Below are 23,865 nucleotides of genomic sequence, written 5' to 3' on the forward strand. Positions count from 1 at the left end.
TCAGGAGAATTTTTATTCATTGCCTGTATTTTTTTTTAAATGTCAATCTAAATTTTTAAGATATAATGAGTTTAATGGAGTATTTCTAGCAGAAATAAGACAAAAACAGGTGTATTATTTTAAGATGAATTAATTGGTTTATCATTTTCATGTGTTTTTTTTTTTCTTTCTTTTTTTGTTCCTAAAATAGTTTAAGTCCCAAAACATTTTAAATTCAGGGACTCTCGACTAGTTTGTAAGAACTTTATGTAGGCTATTTATTTTATTTTCTTCAAAGGTTAGTACTTTGTGTATGATTAGGATTATCTGACAGTGAGATGACCGAGTCGTCCATCAGTTAATATAAAGCAGTATGTATTTTTAGGTATGTTGCTGCATTTCAGTTACTCCATCTCTTGCTGTAGTAAACTCTAGTGAAACTCATTTGATAACCCACGTTTATAAATTGGATTATAGAGCCACCTTTACGTATCACAGAGACTGGAAGTTGCAGTCCAGCACTATAAATGCATTTGGAAAACAATCAATGTGTTTTTAAATGGAGCTAACAGAAAGCAAGACGTTTTCATTTAACAAAGTATTTCTATTTCGTTCATTTCTACCTGAGGAATTTTTCTTTCCTTTTTTTTTTTTTTTTTTTGCATTTTTTTTTTACTACAGCAGATGTTTTTCCACTGGTCACTGCTGCTGAAATAAACCCAGTGGCTGTCACTACATCAAAATATTGAACTGGAATCGTAATATGTCTTTATCGTTGTATTTATTTATTTGTTGAAGCCATTTTGTTCAGTCTACCTAAAGTTTCGTGGCTCAGTCCCAGTGAAAACAGTCCTTAGCGGCAGGAATGCAGCTTCTAGGCCGGAGAACAGCAGCTGCAGCTCCGTCAGACGTGACGTCGCTGCTCCCCCGCTGAAAAATTTCACTCGGACAAAGTTTTGTATGAGGGGAACAAACAGCGAACCCTAAAGTCCTCTCTGTGACCAGGAGCCTCGGAATGTGCGGACATTTGCACTTCATCATTGCATTCCGCCGTCGAAATGTTCATACAGTTGTTTCGTATCATCGACTCGGTGGCTGTTGTTGCGGCTATTTGTACGACTGCGTTTCTGGCGAAAAGTTGCCTGTGTGTCACCGAGGAAGGCGATGAGGTCCTGGATCAGAAACAGCTCGCTGAGTTTTACAGTAAGTCCAATTAAGTGTCTGCAGCTGCTCGGGGCTCCCTTTGTTTTATAGTGAAAGACCTCCTGCAGAATAAGTCTGCACAACATCTGTTGTTAGTGTTTTGTCTTTGATACATAATTACAGAGGCTCAGCGTACAGACAGTGTGTTGGAGGAAAACAGAGCATTCTGTGTTGCTTCTTTTCACTGTGCTGACAGGCTGTGTTGTGTGCAAATTGACGGTGACTGAAGTTAACAAAGTCCCCAGTTTCACGGGGACCCACCTAAGGTATGTTCAAGTCCCCTAGTGGCTCACTTCTGCAGCTGGGCTCTGCATACAAACAGGAAGTTTTCACAACCTGTTCAACCAGGAGCTGGAGGGAAGCCTGGAAATCTCAGTGCAAGTTAGTTACAGTGGAAAGAAAGATGTGCATTCCTGGTTTTCTGCCTTTAAGGAGAATGATCTCTTGAAGTAAGATGCCTCATAAAGGGGAAATAGATGCAGCTCAGTTGAGTGTACACGATCTGTTTAAAGAAGTTGTATTTGTAAGACAACATGCACTATTCACAGCTTCTTAAAGCAGGTAAGTCTGTTTCTGCTTGTGAATCAACACATTTTTAGTTCAAGTGCTGCCAGAGAGACTGCTATGTGGATTGAACTATTCATATTTTGCTATTATTGTTGTATCATTCATTTTGATCCAATCCTATCTTGAACACACAACTCACATTGTTCATATCTGATCAGATTTCAACACCTAGTTTTCCCACCATATACACATCCAAAGCTTGTTTCTCAGCAAGTAACGTAATATTGTTCTTTTAGGTTATTCAAGTCCAAGCATAAAGAGGAAGGATATCCTCACACATAAAGCAAAGCCCCGATTATATAAAGTATTGTAACATCAAAGACTTTTTAAACACAGATTAGGGTTACATAGACATGTAAGTTCATCTCAGTCTAAATGTGCAACGCCTTTGTAAAACAATCTTTCCTACTGCTTATGGTAAACACAAGCAGTGTGAAAATTTGATTTAGGTCTTTTATTTTCCAGACAGGAGAAAACTCCTGCAGCTGTTTGTCAGTTTTATTCATTCAGAGTATACATCCTCCGTTTTGTTTGAGGATCCAGTTACCAAAACTGATTTCCCTCAGGACTCTCTGCATTGAGAAATACTGTCACCAGAAAAAAAAATCTATCCATCTTCCTCTTTCCATGTTACATTTTCTAATTCTTCACTTCCTCCCTTGTTTCTCGCTTCCTCCCTCTCTGGTTCCTCCACTTCTCCTCCTCTCATCTTCTTCCCCTTTTTCCCCCTTTTCTGTTTTTATTTTTCATGTCTGTCCAGAGAAGGGCCTCTTCATCTTGGAGAGCAAGCCGCTGAAGCGCTGCATCACAGCAGACCGCTCGAACCTGGTGCTGGAGGACTGCGAGCGGCCCACGCGTAGCATGCTGTGGAAGTGGGTCTCTCGACATCGCCTCTTCAATCTGGGCACCAGCATGTGTCTGGGCCTCAACATCTCAGACACCACGCAGCCTCTCGGCATGTTCGAGTGTGACCTCAGCCTCCCTGTGCTGTGGTGGCGCTGCAACAGGAACATGCTGTATGGGCCGTTGCAGTGGAAACTGGCCGTGGCTGGACGTTTAGTTGTGGTGAAGAAAAACTCATATCATGTATGGAAAAGGTACAACACCCCTAAAGAAGGACCCTGCTCACACCCATATGAAGGTAAATTACTCTGCATGTCTCTTTGGTGACATATGACACACTTCTTTCCCCCCGTCTTTTCTTTTCTTAAACACCAGATGTGTTTTATTTACAGAAATCCACACTTTACTAGGGAATGCACATGGCATGCCGTGTGCATTGCCCTTTAAATACAACAACAAATGGTATTATGAGTGCACAACTGAAGGGCGTGAGGACCATCTTCCATGGTGCGCAACAACTACCCGCTACGATGAGACAGAAAGATGGGGCTTCTGTCCAGTGCAAGGTAGAGTAGACTCACAGATACAACAGAGTAAGAAGATAACTGTGAAAATGTATTACTCAGCCCTTGTAGCATTGGTCCCTAAAGTGGGGGTTGTATGGCACAATATCAGTGGCAGCAGATTACTTTTGGAAAACACAATATGTGCACACAGACAGTTAGATTTTCAACTTATCAACTAATTAAGTGCCTGCAGGATTTTTTATTCGTATTCTGGAGTGATCCGTTAGTGTACTTCCTCTGCAGGAGGTCGCCATTTTGGGGTCCCAGGCTGAGAAGTCTGGGAACCTCTGACATATGCTTTGTCTGAGATTTAGGCTTTATTCCACTTATGCCTGAATACAACATAAACTTTACATTTTTTAGCTTTTAGATAATCTAACATGAGTTTCTGGTGGCCCATGTGGACATCAAATGCTGCAAAAGTGCCACTGGTTAGGTTTCCTTTCCCCATCCCAAACCTTCAACAGAAAGAAAGAAAAAACTATCAGGGATGACAGGGACATTTTTGCAATATTTATTACACAAATAAGAACTAGATCTCATTTGGAAAAGTCTAATTTTTTTCTGTCTTATTGTCCTCTTCATGTTCTCCAACATTCAGAGACATGTGCCAATTGTCTTATATCCACTTTGTTATCATTTTATTTACCTTTTAACACATGGCTTAATTTACAGATGTCAGTTGTGAGCGATTCTGGGAGTCAAACCAGGAGCTGCAGGCGTGTTACCAGTTTAACCTGTACACCATCCTGACCTGGAGTCAGGCCATGTCAACCTGCCAGGCTCAGGGAGGGAATCTCCTCAGCATCACCAACCTGGCTGAGCAAAGGTACATCAGAGGTAGGCATCAGGTAGAAACATGTACTGTGAATGTAGTACATCTGAAAACAACGTACAACTACAAGCTTCTTCTTCTTGTTTGAAAAGAAAAAAGGATATATTGTTCAGCTTTTTTTTCACTCTGCTGTTCAGAAAGACTATTAAGCAATGAAAGATGGTTTGAATTATGTTCTTATTTTATATATTTTTGTCCTGTTCTCTTGTGGTAGATCGACTGGCAAGCGTAGGAGCAATGGTATGGATTGGGCTAAACCATTTGAAAGATGGGCGGGGATGGCAGTGGTCTGATGGAGCACCTTTATCTTTGGTCAACTTCACCACAGGTACTGACTATTTTTGAGAGGATGCTGTCTGTTTGGAGAGATTCTTTACTATGTTTACTGCTACTTAAAATTTTAGATACATTTTGGTTTATTTCAGAGAAACAATGTTTTTTTGATGCTTCATGTAAAAAAAATTGAAATGGTACATTTACAAAAATTATAGATTTTATCCAAGAATTTTGATGCCACTAACATTACTCAATTATGAGTTAAATCTCTGCATCTGAGATTTAGATATAAAGTGTGTAGAACAAATGCCAGACAGCTACCCAACAAAAATTGATGTATTCAAAGGACGTCACAGTTAAAATGTTGAACACATGACTGATGTGCTCCCATCACTGTGTTCTCCTCAGCTCTGCCTGCCAGCCCTCTTCAGGACAACAAACAGTGTGGAGTGTACAACTCGGCCTACGAGGGCCACTGGCAGAGTCTGTCCTGTGAGTCTGCTCTGCCTTACATCTGCAAGAAGACACCCAACAACACTCGCAGAGCAGAGCCACTAGGTAAGACTGAACGTTATGAACACACACACATATTACACTCCCAGGCGGGCTGCTCCCCTGCATGTCCTGAGGTGTCTCAGTGGGGAGAGATTATGAGTCAGTGCAGAAAACTTACAAAGCTTTTTAGCGTTTGTAGCCTCCACAGCTGCAGTGCACCTGGGGAGTGAACTTTTGACCTCCCTCTCTGCTGCTCTGTCGGCTGCTAGACCAAAACAATGTCTGCTGTGAATCTGTGTTTATAAATGTGTTAATCTGGTGTGCCTTGTTCTTCTTCTCCCTTCTTGTTTCCTGATTCTCTTTTGTCTTGCAGAGAACTGGCAGTATATTCATACAGAGTGTGCTGATGGCTGGTGGCCTCATAACGGTTTCTGCTACCGGCTGCTGCCCGAAACTGAAGCAGGAAGCTGGGAAGAGTCTGCGAAGGCCTGTGGTTCGCAGGGGGCAAATCTGACCAGCATCCACTCCCTGTCTGAGGTGGAAATGCTCCTCAACCTCTTGGCCAACTGTAAGGAGCATTGGATATGATACAGTTATGACATTTTGTTTTCAAAGGGGAGTTTATACTATACTGTGTTTGTGTTTGTGTGTGTTATATTTCACAGATTCTGGGGACAATCAAGAGGTGTGGATTGGTCTTTGGAAACAGGCATCGTCACCAACAGTAGAGTGGTCCGATGGCTCCCCAGTAACTCTCACTCAGTGGCACCAGTATAACCCACCACACAACCTGGCAGACACAACACTCTGTGCCAAAGCAGATAAAAAGGTGTGTCCTTTGTGTTAAAACTTCTCTAATTTAAAAACACTTTAAGCTGATGAAAATCAAAAGAGTTTGTATGAATTTGATTACTTTTGGATCTTTAGCTTATTTTTTGTTTCCTTCTATGTCAGATTTTTCTTGATAGACTGGTTGTCATATAATTGCAGGATTTACTAAAGTAGCATTATTGAGAAAGTTTGAAAACCCTTTGTTCCAAACTAAATTTAGTGTCTAAAGATTGGTGTGAAAGGCTCCAATGTTTACTGAACCAAAATTATTCATGAATTGAGATTGGCTAACATATTTCTGAAAGTATGTGTGTGCTATCTTTTACTTCAAGATATGTGACTGTTCATGCCTTCAACGTTATTTATCAACAGAAAGTGCACCATGTCTCTTATTTTAAAATCTCCAACCATCAAAGAGATTCATATTCCCTGTTTTAAATCTATTACGTGTTAGTTAAAAATTAAGAAGACCCCATATTTATAAAACCCTTCTGCGAGATTGATTCGGGAAAAATATGTCAAACATCAAATATTTTTCTGAAAATAATGACAAATAGGAACAAACTGAATAGAAAGAAGTGAGTTTCTTTAACACATTTCTCTAAAATTGTTTCCAGTACCTTCTAAATTAAAGTCTTATACCTTAATTTAGTTAACTGCTTAAACCCACTGTGTAAATTAAGCATGTGTGGTGCTAGTTTTAATACCTTACCAAAAAAACAATTAAAAAAAAGGTGTTCTATCATTTATAAGGCCATCCATCCTCTGGATGTCTGCTCCGGTAATATCTGTATACTCATTCTGTTTTTCAGTCATACTCTGACATATTCTCTCGACAAAACCTTTGAAGCACCTCAGAAAGGTGGTGCCATCCACTCAGCCAGTGTTATCATTACAAGTACTGTGCCTAATTAAATTCTCAAGGGAAAAATACCCTCCTATATTTAAGTCAGTACGGTTATAAATAAATTAATTTGTGTCTGATTTAATTCCTTAATAGAAATATTAACTTTTTTTACAGGAAGGTAACTGGCTTTTGACATCATGTGATGAGCGCCTGCCTGCTGTGTGTCGCAGAGAGAGTCCGAGTCCTCTTTCAGACCCTGGTACCTGGGACGAGGGCTGTCCTGAGGTAAAGACAGAGACACATTCAGGCCAACATGCGCTCAATGGTTGAAGTGTCTTTTTGAGAGACAAAGTAGTCCTGTTTCCCTTGGTGGTTTCAGTGAAGCCCGAACCCCCTGGTAGTGCTGAGAATCTAAAACACAACATTACACGTTAGACTTTCAGTGTGCAATACATTCATATAGTTCAAAGATTTCTGTTCTTATAGTTCCAAGTTATTTGCAGGAGAACCCAAATTCCTTGTGATGCACACTCCTATTCATGACTCTTGGTATCAGATTATCTTCTGTTGGACGTTACAATAGCTCCATACAGACCAGGACATGCACCAGGCAGAGACACACGCCGGCTGCAGTTCTGAGCAAGTTGCCGGTTCAGGAGCACAATGAGCTGATTCACTCCACTGCTGACGTATTGTCTGGCATTCATGTTGCTCCTTGACTCAGTTTACAAGAATATCAGACTCCTGAGTCATCAGGCTACTTCATGCCCAGGATCAAGAGGCCAAAAAATGGCCCTGAAGGCATAATGTTAGTGGACGGGGCTCAACCAGCCTAGGATAAATCCTGCCTGTGGCACAACAAACAGAACCACATTTTCCACCTCAGTCTCCTCATTGTTTGTGTTTGACTCTCAGGTTAGACAGGTAGGGGAATTTTTTCCAGACACCCTTGTTATGAGGAAAGCTTTGGGCTTTATCTTATGTAAGTATGGGCCTCTGGACCGTGGGTGAAGGTGGGGGGTTGATAGGAAACATGGAGAGAAGGAGTGAGCAGACGATCAACACCACTTGTCATAACAACCCATGACTTTAACTCGCGCACAGGCCTGAATAGACACAGAGAGACTTTATGTTACACCTAAAGGTGAAAGCAAATTTCAAATGTGATTTGAAAATTTTAGTTAATGGTGCAAAAAAAAAAAACTCAATAACCCACAGACATTTGAAAAAAATGCATGTTTGTCAGCTGGTCTGTTGTTTTTTTTTGTCCATTGCTCTGATCAGGCAATGATATCTCAGTGACTATTGAAAGTGAATCTAGAAACGTTCATGGTTAGCAGATAAAGTTTTCTGATATTGCCTCTTAGGACATTAGAGACATAGTCCCTACCCAAAGGATTCTTATAACCAGAGTTATATACTATTGATTAACTCAAACCAGTATCAAGCTAACATTTGAATTTTGTTTTTGAGGAGATGTCTTAAGGACTGCTTTCATTCCCTTGAACATTTTTCAAAGCTGATTTAAACATCTGACTTACAAGGGGGAAACGTCTCATGGCTGCTGACTCTTAATCTTGTTACTGTAAACGCAATTTTGTTCCAGTAAAAGAAAGTCATACTCTAATGTACTAAGCCATATTTAACAAAAAGCAAATTTACAAGGATTTTGTCTGAATTATTGATAAACAACATTGTGATGTAAGTGAAATCAGATAGTGATATTGGCTTCCTAATTCTTTTTCAGATTAGTAATTTGATATTAATGCAATGGTTTGTACATTTTGTCCCTGTATCACAGATATACCAAATATTTTGGTATATCAAGACTCAAGCATAGGTATTACTATGTGTGACAGTGTTTATCTTTTATATTGTTCAAACAATTTTAAAGTAGGAATGTCCTGATCCGATCACTTGATCAGAAATCAGGGCCAATCACATGGTTAGACAGTTGATTGGAATCGGACGTTACGTCCCTATCAAGGATCAGATTTACTGTATGTATTTTATTTATTCTCATTATTTTTATTTAGATCTATAATATTTCCAAACAAACAGGAAAAAAACAGCTTAGTATTTACAACTGTTATGTGGTGGTATGGTCAGACTGTCTCCACTCCACACAGAAGCAACGCAGGGCACAACATCACTTTGCTGCAGTGACACTATTGGTCGAATGCTATAAAGCGGAGCAGGGAATGGCAGGAGTTTAAAGCTGTAAACACAATGTATTGGTGAAGATGTATTGGATAAGGACTCAGTATCGGTAGATACTTAAAATCAAATGACTCGGGCTCGGACTCAGACAAGAAAAACCTGATCAGGACAGCCCTGTCTTAAAGTACAGTTATACTGAAGTTTGACTTGGGTTTTTTTTTCTTTGCAGGGTTGGAAGCGACATGGCCACTCCTGCTACACAGTCACAAGCCATGAGCAGAACTTTTATGATGCGCTGTATGAATATTACTGCGATGCTCCTCTCCTCACTGTAGAGAACAGGTGGTTCACCAAATGATTTGCATCAGCTGGACTTCAGCAAGCTTTTGTTATGTCGTTTGAGGGGACACTGAATGCTCTGTCCTTACCTCCTGTTTCTTCTTTGGTGAGCTGGCAGGTTTGAGCAGTCATTCGTCAACAGTCTGCTGAGTGCGAGTGGGGCTGATAGCACCAAGTACTACTGGATCGGCTTGATGGACCACGGGGAAGATGGAGAGTATTACTGGGTTCCTCACAAAGGCTCCTTAATGCCTCTTACTTTCACTAACTGGAACAAACACCAACCAGGTTTGTTGGGAAACATTTGTTCAACAGTTATGAACAGCTCACTGTGACTGGGTTTGATTTGCAGTTTGATTCTGACGCTGTTATCTTCTCCTTTTCTTTTTCCTGCCACAGTGAGTGGTGAAGGCTGTGTTGCAATGTCAGGCGGCCCCGCTCTGGGTCAGTGGGAGGTGAAAGACTGCAAGTCCTATAAGGCTTTGTCAGTATGCAAGCAGAACATCAGTAGTTACCACGGTGTTACACTACCAGAGCATCACATCGACGCCTTCGCTCCCTGTCCTCCTGGGTGGGAATCACAATCTGGGATGTTCTACTGCTTTAAGGTAAGATTTCACTAATCCTCTCTTTAAGCTTCTCCTTGAAATAACTGAAAACTATAAAATCACTCCATAAATTAAACCCTGATGGTTTTTCTTTGCCCATTTGACCCGTAACTCTTAGCTGACAGACAGATTGTCCCCTCCAGGTGTTCCACGATGAGAAAGTCCTGATGAAGCGTTCCTGGGTGGAGGCAGACTTCTTCTGTCGGGCCCTCGGGGCTCAGCTGGCCAGTTTTCGCTACTATGAGGAGCAGGTGTTTGTTAAGAAGCTCCTCAGTAACATGTTTGAAGGGTTGGTACCTCTTTTCTTTGTTAGTGCAGGAATGTTGTGGGAACTGATAAAAATGTCAACAAATGTGTTATGTTTTGAGGTTTTATTTGAAATTATAAGAGAAGTGTGGGCAGGATTTAATCATTGACACTTAACAGTAAATGTGGTTTGAGATTGTTTTATGTGCTGTCTACGCATGATTACTTTCCTGCAGGGAAAAGCAACATGAACTGTATGAAAACTACACCTAAAAAAACTTATGCTAAAGTTTAACATTTCAAACATCAACCAGACATCTAGATTTGATATCCGTAAGATCTTTGTACTTCAAGGATAAAATCGTGAAATTCTAGGTTTACAACAAACACAAAGTAAGAGAGTGCTTGTGAACATTTGTTTACTCCCATCCAACCTAGAGGAATATTTTACATTGGGAGTTCACTCCATAAATGTATTCAAACTGAAAATTTTAAAGGTTAATATGCTAAGACAAACTTGTGTTGCAGTGCGTTTTTTTGTTCTCGTTCTCAGTACAGAGGCCCGCTGGTTCTGGGTCGGTTTAAATAAGAGAGACCCCGAAGACCCTGGAGCCTGGGAGTGGTCCGATGGTTCCCCTGTGAGTACACCTACATGTTTATATACCCTGTTGCAGCTTAAGGTGATATCAAGAGGTTAGAGTAACTATGATGTCTGATATGTCTGTTTCTGTGCAGGTGGTGACGTCGTTCATAGAGGACAAGAATGAGGAGGATGACAGGAGAGACTGTGCCATGTACAGTGACCTGACCAACACTCTCATGCCACAGCCCTGTGACAACAAACACGAGTGGATCTGCAAGCTGGCTAGAGGTTAGCACTCTCAATCCTCCACTCCTTGCTAAAATAAACACACAGCAGTACTCCTAACTAAACTCTTATTTACATTACAGGTGATGAACTGATCAAACCCTATTGGTACACTGAGCGTGAGTATCACTTTCTTTTTGTTCCTTGCTGCTGGCAAACACAAGATTTATTGATATTGTATGACATATGTTTTTCAGTCTCTCTACTTTTTATGATTAAAGAGAAAACCAGGTACAAATATTCTGGCAGGGTAAAACAAGACAACAAAAGACTAAATTTAAAAGGCTTACTTTTAATGATGATGAGTCCCTGCACATAATTAAAATCTAATTTTAACCATGAGTTTTATAACAGTCTGCAGCTTCATTTATTAAAAACAGAACATTGTAAATTAACTTCGAACTCTAATGTGCCCTAGGAGCAAAAACTCAAGGTAATTTCTCCCCTTCAGACCTTTTCTAAGCAGTTATTATTTTACTCTTATTTTCTTTAAATTGGTCTTGTTGGACTTTTTGCCTTTATTGGAAAAGACAGCTTGAGAGAGACAGGAAATGTGTGGAGAGAATGGGGAATGACATGACTCCAGTCATGTTCGAGCGGATTTTAATACTTACACCAGTGAGATGAGGACGGTCACCTCTTTACACGAGACGCCTGCCCTTCCAACTGAGCTTAACTGGCGCCCAACTCTTATTCTGCATTACTGGGTATGGAAAAATATACCAGGGGTTTCTTGAGTTTTTCCATCTAAACTTAGCAAAGAAATAGAAATAGAAATTCAGCTTTCACAGAAGAGGCAGTTTTTATAAATTTTCATTAATTGATTTTTTTATTTGTGATCGGGACACAAGTGACAGCTTTCAGTATGAGCGCTCTCACCGTGCATTAACCATGGCATCAGAATTTAATCTCCCACTTTAGATGCAAAGTAACACTGTTCAAGGCGCTGCCTGTTGGTTTAAACCAGGTTCTTTGTGATCATTGCTGTGGATATGAGGGGAGTGGGAGGTGGTCCTTAGTGTAGTCCAGTACACATGAGTGAACGCGCACAGTCTATGAACAAGACCAGGCTCCACTATTTGTTGCACTGGTGAATATTGACTATCAGAAAGGGGGGAGGGGCACACCACCTACTCATGAATATGACACATATACACATCCTCAAAGCACTCCAGAATTGTAATTGGCCTCAAATGGGATGGGGCACAGCTGCAGCCACGACAGATTGTCACTTGTGATCAGTTCCCCTGGATGGATCCCTTGGTGTGAATAGGGTCTAAGAAGGTTAAAATTGTGTCATACGATGGGTCAAAATCGTGTCATATGATGGGTCAAAATTGTGTCATAGGATGGGTCAAAATCATGTCATAAGATGGGTCAAAATTATGTTATAGGATGGGTCAAAATTGTGTCACAGGATGGGTCATATCCTGTCATAGGATGGGTCAAAATCGTGTAACAGCATGGTTCAAAATCATTTCATAGGATGGGTCAAAATTGTGTCATACGATGGGTCAAAATCATTTCATAGGATGGGTCAAAATCGTGTCACAGGATGGGTCAAAATCATGTCATATGATGGGTCAAAATTGTGTCATAGGATGGGTCAAAAATGTGTCACAGGATGGCTCAAAATCATGTCATAGGACCGGTCAAAATCGTGTCACAGGATGGTTTAGAATCGTGTCACAGGATGGGTCAAAATCATGTCATAGGATGGGTCAAAATTATGGCATAGGTTGGGTCAAAATCATGTCATAGGATGGGTCAAAATCATGTCATAGGATGTGAGATCAGCATCTCTCTGTCTGTGTTGATTATCCTGACTCCATGCATAAAATCCAGACATTTGTATTTTAATTGTGAACCCTCTTAAATGTGTGAAGGATGTAAAATTAGCCACTTGTCCCCCTCTACAGAGAGCGAGCCCTGGGTGTTTTACCGCGGAGCTGAATACCTGCTGGCGAAGCAGCCCTTCAGCTGGGAGGCGGTGTCTCTGGCCTGTCAGATGATGGGAGCGTATCTGCTGTCCATTCACTCCAGAGAGGAGCTTCACTTCATCAAGGAACGTCTGAGACGGGTCTGTCACTGCCACTTCTTCCTCTAATGTTAGAATTGATGAGATTTATAAGGATGTGCGTGCTAAGGAAACTAAAAACTCCAGATTTTTCATATAGAATAAGATGTTGATAAACCCTGGAAACAATAATATCATTGACAAGAGCAAAATTAAGCAAATGCATTGGGGTATAAGGATAGTAAAATTGTCCATCTGCAAGGTTTAAGAAACCTTAAAAATGTATTTTACAACATATTTTAAAACGTGTTTCACTTTGACACTGTATTAAAAATGCTTATTTTGTCACTTCAAACAAATTAATACAATTTTTAAAAACGTAGGATAACAAACTCAGCTCATATTATAATATAAAAATAAAAACAGCTTTTAATGATATCTGACCTCCAAGACAGAGACTGGCATACTCAGCATGTTTGTCTCAAATACAGGAGGAGCAGGAGAGCCAAAGTAATGTCGTTGTTCAGCCTCTGCTCACTGAAAGGCCCTCTGAGCCTATTCTTGTTTTTTTTTTAAAAAAGAACATGTGGATGAACAAGTGTGAACTCAACCCACACACTCGTTCTTCATACAAACTGAAGTGTTTACACACACTCCCACGTCAGCAAACTAAAACGTACCTCATATACAGACACTAATGCTTGAGTGCCCTCACACACAGGCAGAAAGAAAAAGGCTGATTTTGGGAAGCTGCCTTTTTGGGTGACACTAAAGAAGCCTCTTGTGCGGTCGAAGCTTTTGAGGGGATAAAGGAAACAAAAAAGGCGATGAAAGAGGAAAAGCATGAGCCAAAGAGAGGGTCTGAATGGTTGCTTATGTCAGAGAGGCTCTGAAAGACTAAGTGTGGACTGGATTTGTAAAGCTGGGCAGAGTAAGATCCTTTTCATCCCTGCTTCACCTCTGTGTCTCCTCAGCTCTCTCTCGGCCCGACTGATTGGTGGATCGGCCTGTCCATTCCACAGCCTGGAGAGGAGGTCAGGTGTGTGTTCTTCGATTTGTAAAGAAGTCATTTTGCTGCTACCGATTCTGTAAAGCATTCAGCAGTTTTTCAATATTGAAAATACTCATTTGTTTAATAGAAAAGGTGCATGGGGGGGGAGTGAAACTTAGCATGAATGTCCAGTTATTTTTTTTCTTATTAGACTAAGTGTGGGAGTATGCATCGTTTGATCAAAAGTTTTGTGAATGCTTAAGTAAAAAATATCAGCAATGTGACAGCTAAGGCATACATTTCACAATAATTTTTTCCAAGTGTTATTCAAAGCCAAACAGAGCAAGAAAAGCATTTATTTAAAAGTAAAAGCTTGATTTGCATTTGCTTGGATGGCTTTTGGAACTAAATGTGTGTTTATTTGCAGGTGGAGGGACCAGACAGACTTAGACTTTCAGAACTGGGCAGACAGTGACCCCAGGAAAACTGGAATGTGTGCCACGATATCCTCCTCAACAGGTAAACAAATGCACATGCAGTAACACACTTATGTGTGTGTTACCAGTAAGTGTTGCGACTGTCTTACAATTGTTCAGCTGCTGGGTAAGGCTCTAACTTTTGTGACGCGTCCAAAAGAGTTCAATAAAAGTCCAGTGATCAGTTCAAAGGGTTTATTGTGCAAAAACTCTAAACAAGCCAATATGTAATGAAGGCAAAAAATGAAAATAATACAGGATTAAAACTAAAATAATGATGGTAGAACCAAGTTGAAAAAGATGAATATGACGATGAAAAATGATGGTCAAAAAAAATGTCTGAGCTCCCCGACTGTAAGATTCTGCACTGCCTTTGTTCTAATTCATACATAATAAGTAAAAAAAAAGAATAACCACACCCATGGAATAATTCAGGGCAACAACATCATCAAAGTGACATCATCTATCCTGCAAAGTTAAAAAAACGGCTAAACTTATTTTAGCTTCAACAGTATGCTTTAACACGCTGGCATAAGTTGAACTTATTCTTGTGTGACAGGAAAATGGTCGACGAGTAAATGCAGCGATCTCCACGGTTACGTGTGCAAGAGAAAGACCGTGTCTGTGGTGGAGACCCCCAGGGAGCCGCACTACATCGGAGGATGTCCGGAGAAGTGGCTCTACTTTGGACACAAGGTTCAAAAACACACTTGGACATAAATACACACACACGTTTTGACGTTGTAATGCATCAAAAACTTGTTGAGGGGTTTTATGGATTACAGAAGTTCTGAATTATTAGATTAGTGGTCATTTTGTTTCATCAAATTTTACCTTTGTATGACATGTTGAAATCAGCAAAAAGTGGCTTGTTTCACTCTGATCTCTCACATAGGTCAGTTTTAAAAAAACAGGCACACATCTTCATTCCCAGCTGCCTCTCGGGTTGAAGCAGGATGTTTGTGTTTCCATTCAATGTTCTTGAGCGAATCAGAATGAACCCATGCTGATGATGCTCAAGCTGAGTCAACCACAACAAATAGCAGAACCAGCTGATCCCGTCTTACAAGAAACCTCACAGCGTTAGCTCTTATATGTATGTTGTACGGAAAACAAAACAGATTTCTAGATTGAGAAAGTTTGAAAGACAAACGTACGGCAAATGGTTCGCCTAATGGTTGTTGCTTTTGTTGTTCTGTTCTCTCCAAAACTTTTGAACTAAAAAGTAAAACAGGAATTAAAGACCAAATGCCAAAATTAACAAGCGAAACTCATGACATTTGGTTGTTTTTCAAGTCCCAGCTGTAGTAACAGTAGGGAAACAATTTGCTTTAAATATGAAAACTCATGCTCTGTGGGAATTGTGTTTATGTGTATGCAGTGTCTCCTGCTTCACCTTGTTGAAAACCCAAAAGAGGGAAAGAGTTGGAAAGATGCTCAGTCCATCTGCTCATCATTTGGAGGCTCGCTGGTCGCCATTGAGGACGAGATAGAACAAGGTAGAGGCAAAGTTAAAAAAAAAAAAAAAGTTGATTAAATGCACAAACTTTACTACTACTACAAAATCATTTTTTTCTTCTCCTCAGTAGCTCTGTTGGTATTCATACAGGAATAAAACTGTTGTTTTCTTCCTGACGTACTGTTATTTCTGCAGCCTACATCACCATGTTGCTGCAGGGAAGCTCTGTGGGTGTGTGGATCGGTCTGAGCGACTATGACACTATGAAGTGGACCAATGGGAAACCAGTGAGCTACACCAACTGGTCTCCAATTGAACCAAAGAGCTACATCAATGTAAGCTCATGTCTGTAAACACACCTATGGAATAAGATTGAGTGTGTGTTTGTTTACGTTTTGGTGTGTCTTCATTGTACCCAGGAGGATGAGTGGCTCAGTGGATTTGTTGGTGAGCGGCTGTGCACAGTTCTGTCCAACAACCACAACTTCCACCTGACAGGGAAGTGGTATGATGAGAGGTGCAGCGAGAGTGGGTATGGATTCGTTTGTCAGAAATCTCAAGGTATGATTCCCTCTGTTCATTCATAAACTTTGACTTGATTCTGTTTTCACTTTTATTGCCTAGCTGAATGTTTTCAATGTGTCTGTGTTTCACTTTTTGATAGCATACCACTGCACATAGATTCCTGATTCTGAAAACGCATCTTTCACATTGAAAAGGTTTTTTTTTTTCAGAAATCATGTTACCCCAACTTTCCTGCTTTGAAATTTTGCACTTTGAAATATCAAGTGGTTTCCTCCTCTGTAGGACTTCGACTGCTGTAGTTCACAAAGTTAATATCTCAAGTCCTGGTGCTTTTTGATTTTGATCGACCAGTTATGGTGACATGTTGCTGTGAGTGCAGCAACACTGAAAAGCTGAAGAGGGAAAACACTGAACTGCACTAGTTTGAATGGTGCAAAAAATATACAGAGGCTCTGACTTGTGGACACATTGGCCCTCATTTATCAAGCGTTTGTACGCCTGAAAAATGGGTCAGATCGACATTTATCAATCTGAACGTGGGCGTCAGGTTCGTTCAAATCCCACGCCAGGTCTGAGTTCGTGTACGCAGGTTTCATGTCAGTGGGGAGTGTGGTGCAGCGAGGGAAATTTGTATGTGGAGAAGAGTTATTAGACCATATGAGGGCAAAAAATTTTCAGAAATACAATCTAATGCTCTTAGATTAATATTTAGATCATTGAATTAGATGTGACACCAAGAATGTTTCTAACATTTCACTCTTCTTCTGCCAATCTGTAAATTGCTTCTCTATGAAAGAGCAGTGTGAGCTGTCAGCTGATTTCTCCCCCTAAAAATGTGTTTCCTCTATCAGTTTGTTTAAAAAAAAATAGAGATGCTGTTATCAGTTTTTAATACACTCCCATGTCCATGATAAAGTCTCCGCAGAGAACATTCAGAGGATGCTGGATCAAACTTTTAGCCTGGATTTTTTTAAGGAAGCTGTATTGATTACAGAATTTACTGTGAAGATTATTATTTCACTCCCCACAATATTATCATATAAACGTGAACTGTGTGTGAAAAAGTGACTAGTTATTAATAGAGGACGTTCATTTACATGAGATCACAACCTATGTGCTTGTCTCATGGTACAAATAATCATAAAACTCTGGTCTACCCGTGTGTAATTGCGCATTATCAGCACACTCCAGCTCCACTCCCTCCTCGGTCTGTGACAGGTTCAGGCTGGAGTCTGCAGCTTCTTTCATAACTCAAACACATCTTTAAAAGTGAACTTTTCATGTTTCTGAACCTGAATGGAAACAATTATAATATTGTGGCTTCTAATAGTCAGACATCAAGAATTAATTGATCAAGGTATAAACTAAGGCTGTTTAAATCAAATGTTTAAAACTGCTGTATTTTACTTTGTCACATCCACGCTGCTGAATCACTGCAGTGATTTCCTTGCAGGTGAGTTTTTTCTGATTAGCTCTACTTTTCCGACTGCCAAACAACGCGGTGTCATTTCTCTCTACCTCTGTTGTTATGGTGTTGTTGATTACCAGCATGGAGAAGTTCCCTTTTTTCCGTAATGTGTCCCTCCATGTCGTAAATACTGTGGGTTCGGCCAGCTGAACCTTGAATATTTAGGTGCATGTTATGTAAAATACGATTGTTTTCAGCTGCCATGTTTATCAATAGCTGATCAGGTGTACGCCGTGATTGGCCCTGGTACGCATGTTTCATAAATCACACGTGAACGTTGCCGTAAGCTTGTTTTTACTCCCAGATCTGCGCCAATTCCCACGCAAGATTGATAAATGAGGGCCAATGTGACACAGGCTTAAAGTTTCCTCTGAATAAGTGAGCCCTAAAACCCCACACCACTCGTTTACTGCAACAAGTCTATAATCCATTAAAATTGTTTGTCCCAAACACCTTAAAGTCATCCTTTTGACCAAGTCTTCAGGAATTTAATCCTCTTTCCACTCTCTTCTCTTCTGCCTTTCTCTTCCTACAGATACGTCCAAACCCCCCACTCACTCATATCAGCTGCCTCTCCCTGACAATATAGAGTACAGAGGCCGCAGCTACAAGGTTGTGTCTGGCAACATGAGCTGGTACGACGCCATGCATATGTGCATAGAGAATGATTCTGACCTAGTGAGCATTACAGATGCATACCACCAGGCTTTCCTTACTGTCCTTGTCAATAGATTGGCAGTCCCCCACTGGATCGGACTGTACAGCCAAGACGTATGTATCCTCTAATTTACTGATGTGTACTGTGTGTGTATGCTGTGTGCTTTTGCTGGAGAGGTGGAGAATTGAGTGTTTGCTGACCTTTCCACAATTTTCTTGAAAGTAGTAGTTTGAAATTTGAGGAAATAAGCTTATTCTTTTTAATTCAGCTTAGATGTTGTCACCACTAAATAATGTTGAAATCAAAAGCTTCTTAGCTTAATCTTGAAGAAAAACAGTAGAGAAAAATCTGTTTTAAATTACCTCCAAAGCTTTATGGTCAGCATATTGTATCTTGTAGGTTTGTCTTCACAGATCCCCTGAATGGCTTGTTACAGTAGTCTCACGCACCTCCTCTAGCCCTTTGCTCTTATAGATCTAATCTATCCATGGGCTTTCCCAGCAGACAGTCAGCGCCTTAGCATTTATTCTATTCATTTGAGTCAGAGTGCAGCGAGGTCAGCATGGGATGTCTTAGTCACTGAGTGAAAACTGGAAGTGAACAGATTCTGTCTCTGCCAATCTGCTCAGTCATGTTTTATTATTAAGCCTGTTTCCAATCATAATGCTTAATCACAGGATCCCTGGGTGTGTTTTATATGCAATGAATCATTAGCTCAAGGCTTTTCAGGAGATGTTGCTCTTCTTTATATGAGATCCACATCGTTACTGTATAAACTTGTACAAAAATCAGATCTAGCTTTTAACTTTTCAGTTAGTATAACCCAGTAACTAGGGATGCACGATTTTATCAGCACAATATCAGTATTGGCTGATAAAAGCTTAAAAACACGTTTATCAGTATTGGCAGATATAAAAATTTCTGCCGATAGGCACAGCCGATAAGGTGCTATTCAGTTAGGATTATTATTATTTTCCATCTGAAAAATAAGCTTCTTAAATAAAATGTAGCACTTTATTTATTTGCACCTCAGAGCTCTGTCTGTCACCAGGTTGTTACAGTAGCTCTAAAATAATCAAATTCAACTTGGATATGTTTAAAAATGCATTGTACATTCAAAGTTCATGTGATCTAAAAAAATGATTTTTCTGTATTTCAATACTGAATGTCTTGAGTTTGAAAAAATTATACATTTCTTATTTATGGTAAAATCAAATGTTTTTTGTCTTGTTTTATGTGTGTTTCTTAAACAAATAAGACCGTCACAATTAGAGTAACATATAAATTCCAGTATAGGATAGACTTGAAAGTGAAAAAAACAAACAAACTTGTGATTATCGGTATCGGCCAACAGGGGTTTTGATATGTCGGCATATTGGATATCGGCAAAAATCCAATATGGTGCATCCCTACCAGTAACATGCCGTTGAACTAGTTGCCGTACAGATTCCTTGACATTTTACAAAGAAATGCATCAGACAGTGAAACATTTGCAGTAGCAGATTAAGTGTCTGTGGAAGTTCAGCCTAAATTCAAGTCAGTTAAACTGCTTTGCATACAGATATTAACACCTAAGGTTGGAGTATCTTCAGTGTAGTGATTGTTTCCCAGTGCTCTCCCACAAGTGTAACTAACACTCTGGTGATTGTGCTTCTTTACAGGGTGGCATCAACTATCAGTGGACAGATGGCAGTGACACCGTGTACACACACTGGGATGCAGCAGATGACGACTTTGTGACTGGAGAGTGTGTGTACATGGACGTGACCGGAGGCTGGCGAAGAGCTGACTGTGATGCTCCGCTGCCTGGAGCCCTGTGTCACATCCCCCCACCAAGTCTGTGCCGCTTCAGGGAGACTCAAAAATCAGAGCACTCGTTATTTTATCCATTCATCTACAAAACATTTAACCATGTTTCCCACTCTTCCTGCAATCTCTTACAGGCAGTAAACCATTTGTGTCATACGAGCTTGTGTGTCCCTCCACCTGGGTGAAATTTGGACATGGCTGTTACAACTTTGAGCCGGTTGTCCAGAAACTCACGTTTGAAGAGGCAAGAGAGTACTGCAGACAAAGAGGTGAAGATTTATTCAGTTTGTTGGTCTGTGAAAGCCACTTAAAAGGATTAAACCACCTTAGTTCCAGTAAACACATCTATAAAACAAAGAAAACACACAATGCATACAAATGTGGCTCTTAGTTGTTAATTTAAAATGTATTATTATGGTTATTAATTACTTCAAAATAAAAGAATTGGCTGATGCACCACTTCTTCACCAAATGGAATTAATACTCCCCCTACAGGCCAAAACCTTGAACTACCTTGAGGTTGGAAGCAGGGTTTTATAGCCTAGCTACGTTCAAAAGTACATCTACAACTCATTCTTGACTTATTTCTTTAATACATACAACAGAAAGTAACAAGTTTATTGGTTTACTGCAACATTTTTCACTGCTGTTATCCTCTGTGTTGCTCTGAACTTTACAAAGAAGCAGGGGCAGAAATTTATTGTCCCATGACAAAAATCACACTGGGCCGCACTACTTCAACAAATTTTCTTTTACATTTTAGGGCTCCTGTCAGTCACTTATACCACACACCTGCAAAAAAAAACTAGTCAAGTCACACTTTTCCTTTGAACTGCAGTATAGTTGAGCTTGTTGTGCTTCTTTCCCTTTCTAGTCAACACCTCAGACGTCCTGACCATCGAAAGTGAGACAGAGAACCGTTTTGTCCTGGAGCAGCTCTGGACATCAGGATATCTCCACCAGTCTGTTTGGTTAGGGATGTACTTCAACATTGACAGTAAGAATCCATCTGTTTCTGTTCCCATCACGATATCTTGATTCCCTGCAGTCCTGTCTCTTAAAATGTCGGCCTTCATTTGTAGCTGACTCTTTGTCCTGGGTGGATGGCTCACCGATGGACTATACCAACTGGCCCTCCAAAGCTCCGGACTCAAAGCTGCTGACTGCAGATGCCTGCGTTACAACAAGAGTTGTTGATGGTTTATGGCACCTGTCACAGTGTGATGAGCGTCTGGGCTTTGTCTGCAAAACTGTCTCAGGTAAGATGAATATTGGACCTTCTGAACCTTTATTCCTCATTTTGATATTTGCTGATCTTTGGGCCTTAAAATCTACCTGTCATCCAGTTAAAAAAAAAAAAAAAAAAAGAGGAACAAAGAATTGGCACTAAATACTGTGCCGATAAAACATGCAAAGTTTAAATAAGATTAGGTGAGTACCATAAAAGGAAAAACTCAGAGCACATGATCTTCCCTGAATACAAAGGCGCTGTTGCATGTGGCTGCTGATGCAAATGACTGTAACTTATCAAAACCTCATGAGCATATTGGCATCTTTTGGCTTGGTATTTTGGATTAATGGACCAAAAAAGTCACTGTTAGAGTTCACTGATTTCAGCCTGAAATCTCTAATCAACTCACTGTGCACTATTCTTAATTCTGAGTTGAGTAAGTTAAAAGGTGTTCAGAAATATATCCGCTATTGAGTAAACATGTTGTCTGTGTTTTTACATTTCGATTCCAATGCCACCAAGTAGACAAATAAAAATAAACATCCCAATTTAGACCATTTGATGTTTTTCAAAATAGGTCTTACAGATCTGTTTTGACAGCAGCTCGACATGTTCGGTAAGATAATATGAAACTATTTAAGGATAAACGTGCTTCCATCTGCAGACTAATCTGTTCATTGTGTCTGAGGCTGAAATACTTTCCCACGGCCTTTAAACAAATTCTGCCCACGACGGAAAAGGCAGTTGTGCTGCAGAATGAGTCGCACGGATATGTGGTGGATGAAACCACAGGTGTTAAAACCCACTGATGTTTTCCTCATTTTTTGATAACTGAAGCAATCATCATCTGGAAGTAACATCAGATAACATTTACATCAGCACTCAGTTCTCAAGTTTTAAACCAGAAGAGTATACACAATAAGTCATATTGAACTTAAGTTTGTTGTCTTGCAGAAGTAATTGCTGAAGTGGAAGTGGAGCCACTAAATAGTACGTATGCCATATTACTATAACCGTGATTATGAATGAGTGATTGTATTAAGCAAGATAGGACACCATAAATACTTCCTCCCTGTGTGTTTTTCAGCTCTACATCATGGGATCATCCCAGCTGCGGTGCTGGTGGCTGTGCTGATCTTTGCCCTGCTGGCAGGAGCGTTGTGGTTTGTGTACAAGAGGAACTCCTCGCGTTTTAGGGGGCTCCCTACTCTCGGTAATGCTTATTACAGACAAACCAGCTCACAGGCCACAGAGTCAGATGGAAACGTGCTTATCACAGACCTGGAGGCTAACTCAGGAGAATAGCATCCCATGTTCTAGTTTATTTTTTCAAAGGTTTCTCATGAGTTCAATGTCAGGTATGAATGCCACATGACACTGTAAAGCTGTGATGCTGAATCCTCAGGACAGTGGCGAGATAATGAAGGCAAACAGCAACAACTCTGTCTTTAATGAGACGAAGTTGGAAGGATGTTCCCTCTGCAGTTGATAACGGATTAGTGTCATAATCAAATCATTTCAATACAACATGTTTGTAAAGATTGTTTTGTGTGACATCGAAGTGCCCGTATTTTAATATCTGGACTCAAGAACAAAATGAGAGTTAAAATAGCAATAATGTGGTGTTTTAAACTTGTAGCAAGAGGTACTGGTAGCTTGGCTTGTTGGATTCTTATGGTACATTAATAATTCACTTATTTTGGACAATATTTGGACTCAAAGTTGGTACAATGAACATTCATTTTAATCTACTCTTCCATCATGCTCGGTTATAAGAACTACATTCACAAAATAAGGGTTCAGGCTGTTTTCTATGATGCTTTGTACATTTACTTTCAGATTTAAGTGGCTGTTAGAGCTGCTAATGCTATGCAGCCATTGTCAGTATTACTTTCATATTGTTGTTTTATTTTTTTAAGAATTATACATGCTGTAAATTGATACCAGAGGGTTTTTTTTATGTATGTTTATAACTAACAGAATATTCGAAAGGCTATAACTGAGGATTATTTTGTCTGCTGATGCATTGCATATTGTTAGATGTTATTTGCACAATTTTCCTAATGTTTTAATAAATCAAAGTTAAGCCTTCAAAACTGATTTGTCATTACTGAGTTTGAAAATAAGAGAAGAGTTTTAGGTTCACAATGCCAGGATTTTAATCTTGCAATGCAGTTATCCTATCAGTCAATATGGGCAAGTTAAAGGTCAGGGAATTTTTTGTCAATTACAAAAGAAAAAAACAAAATGCAAAGTAGCTTTTGAATACAACTATGTGGAGAAGAAAAATAGATGAAATATAGAACTAGACTTCTTCGCCATTGTGCGCTCAGTTGAAAACGATGGCTCATTGCAGATGATTAAACATTGATTTAAGGTTTAGGTTTTTTATGAGTAAACGGTGGCTTGCACATGGACAAGAACAGAATTTTCCCTAATGGAATCAGTGCAGAGTTTGAAGGCCTTCATGTGAAAATAAAAACATCCCCTTGTGTGTAATTGTTCCAATCAGATCACAGTCTGAGCCATTAGATGACCTTAATAAAGGCCCAGGGTTTGGCAGCAGCT

The 23,865-nt window shown here is 40.0% G+C and overlaps 1 protein-coding gene across 1 annotated transcript; it reads left to right on the top strand.

Moving 5' to 3' along the window:
* Positions 1-861: 861 nt before the first annotated feature.
* pla2r1 (phospholipase A2 receptor 1) lies at positions 862-23,315 on the top strand. Its single transcript, XM_074666786.1, has 30 exons — positions 862-1,182; positions 2,510-2,890; positions 2,985-3,158; positions 3,834-3,998; positions 4,208-4,321; positions 4,678-4,827; positions 5,138-5,332; positions 5,430-5,593; positions 6,617-6,727; positions 8,832-8,944; positions 9,060-9,229; positions 9,341-9,549; positions 9,693-9,838; positions 10,349-10,433; positions 10,531-10,666; positions 10,747-10,782; positions 12,583-12,743; positions 13,655-13,719; positions 14,099-14,190; positions 14,707-14,843; positions 15,529-15,646; positions 15,802-15,941; positions 16,026-16,167; positions 18,135-18,370; positions 19,919-20,093; positions 20,201-20,335; positions 20,941-21,063; positions 21,149-21,325; positions 22,252-22,287; positions 22,385-23,315. Exons 1-30 carry the CDS (start codon positions 1,038-1,040, stop codon positions 22,600-22,602), a joined length of 4,449 nt encoding a protein of 1,482 aa, XP_074522887.1. The 5' UTR covers positions 862-1,037; the 3' UTR covers positions 22,603-23,315.
* Positions 23,316-23,865: the final 550 nt, after the last annotated feature.

The sequence above is a fragment of the Halichoeres trimaculatus genome, unplaced genomic scaffold (genome assembly GCF_033239565.1).
Source record: "Halichoeres trimaculatus isolate MK-OKI-2021-1 unplaced genomic scaffold, fHalTri1.1 fHalTri1_scaffold_3, whole genome shotgun sequence".
NCBI classification, from domain to species: Eukaryota; Metazoa; Chordata; class Actinopteri; order Labriformes; family Labridae; genus Halichoeres; species Halichoeres trimaculatus.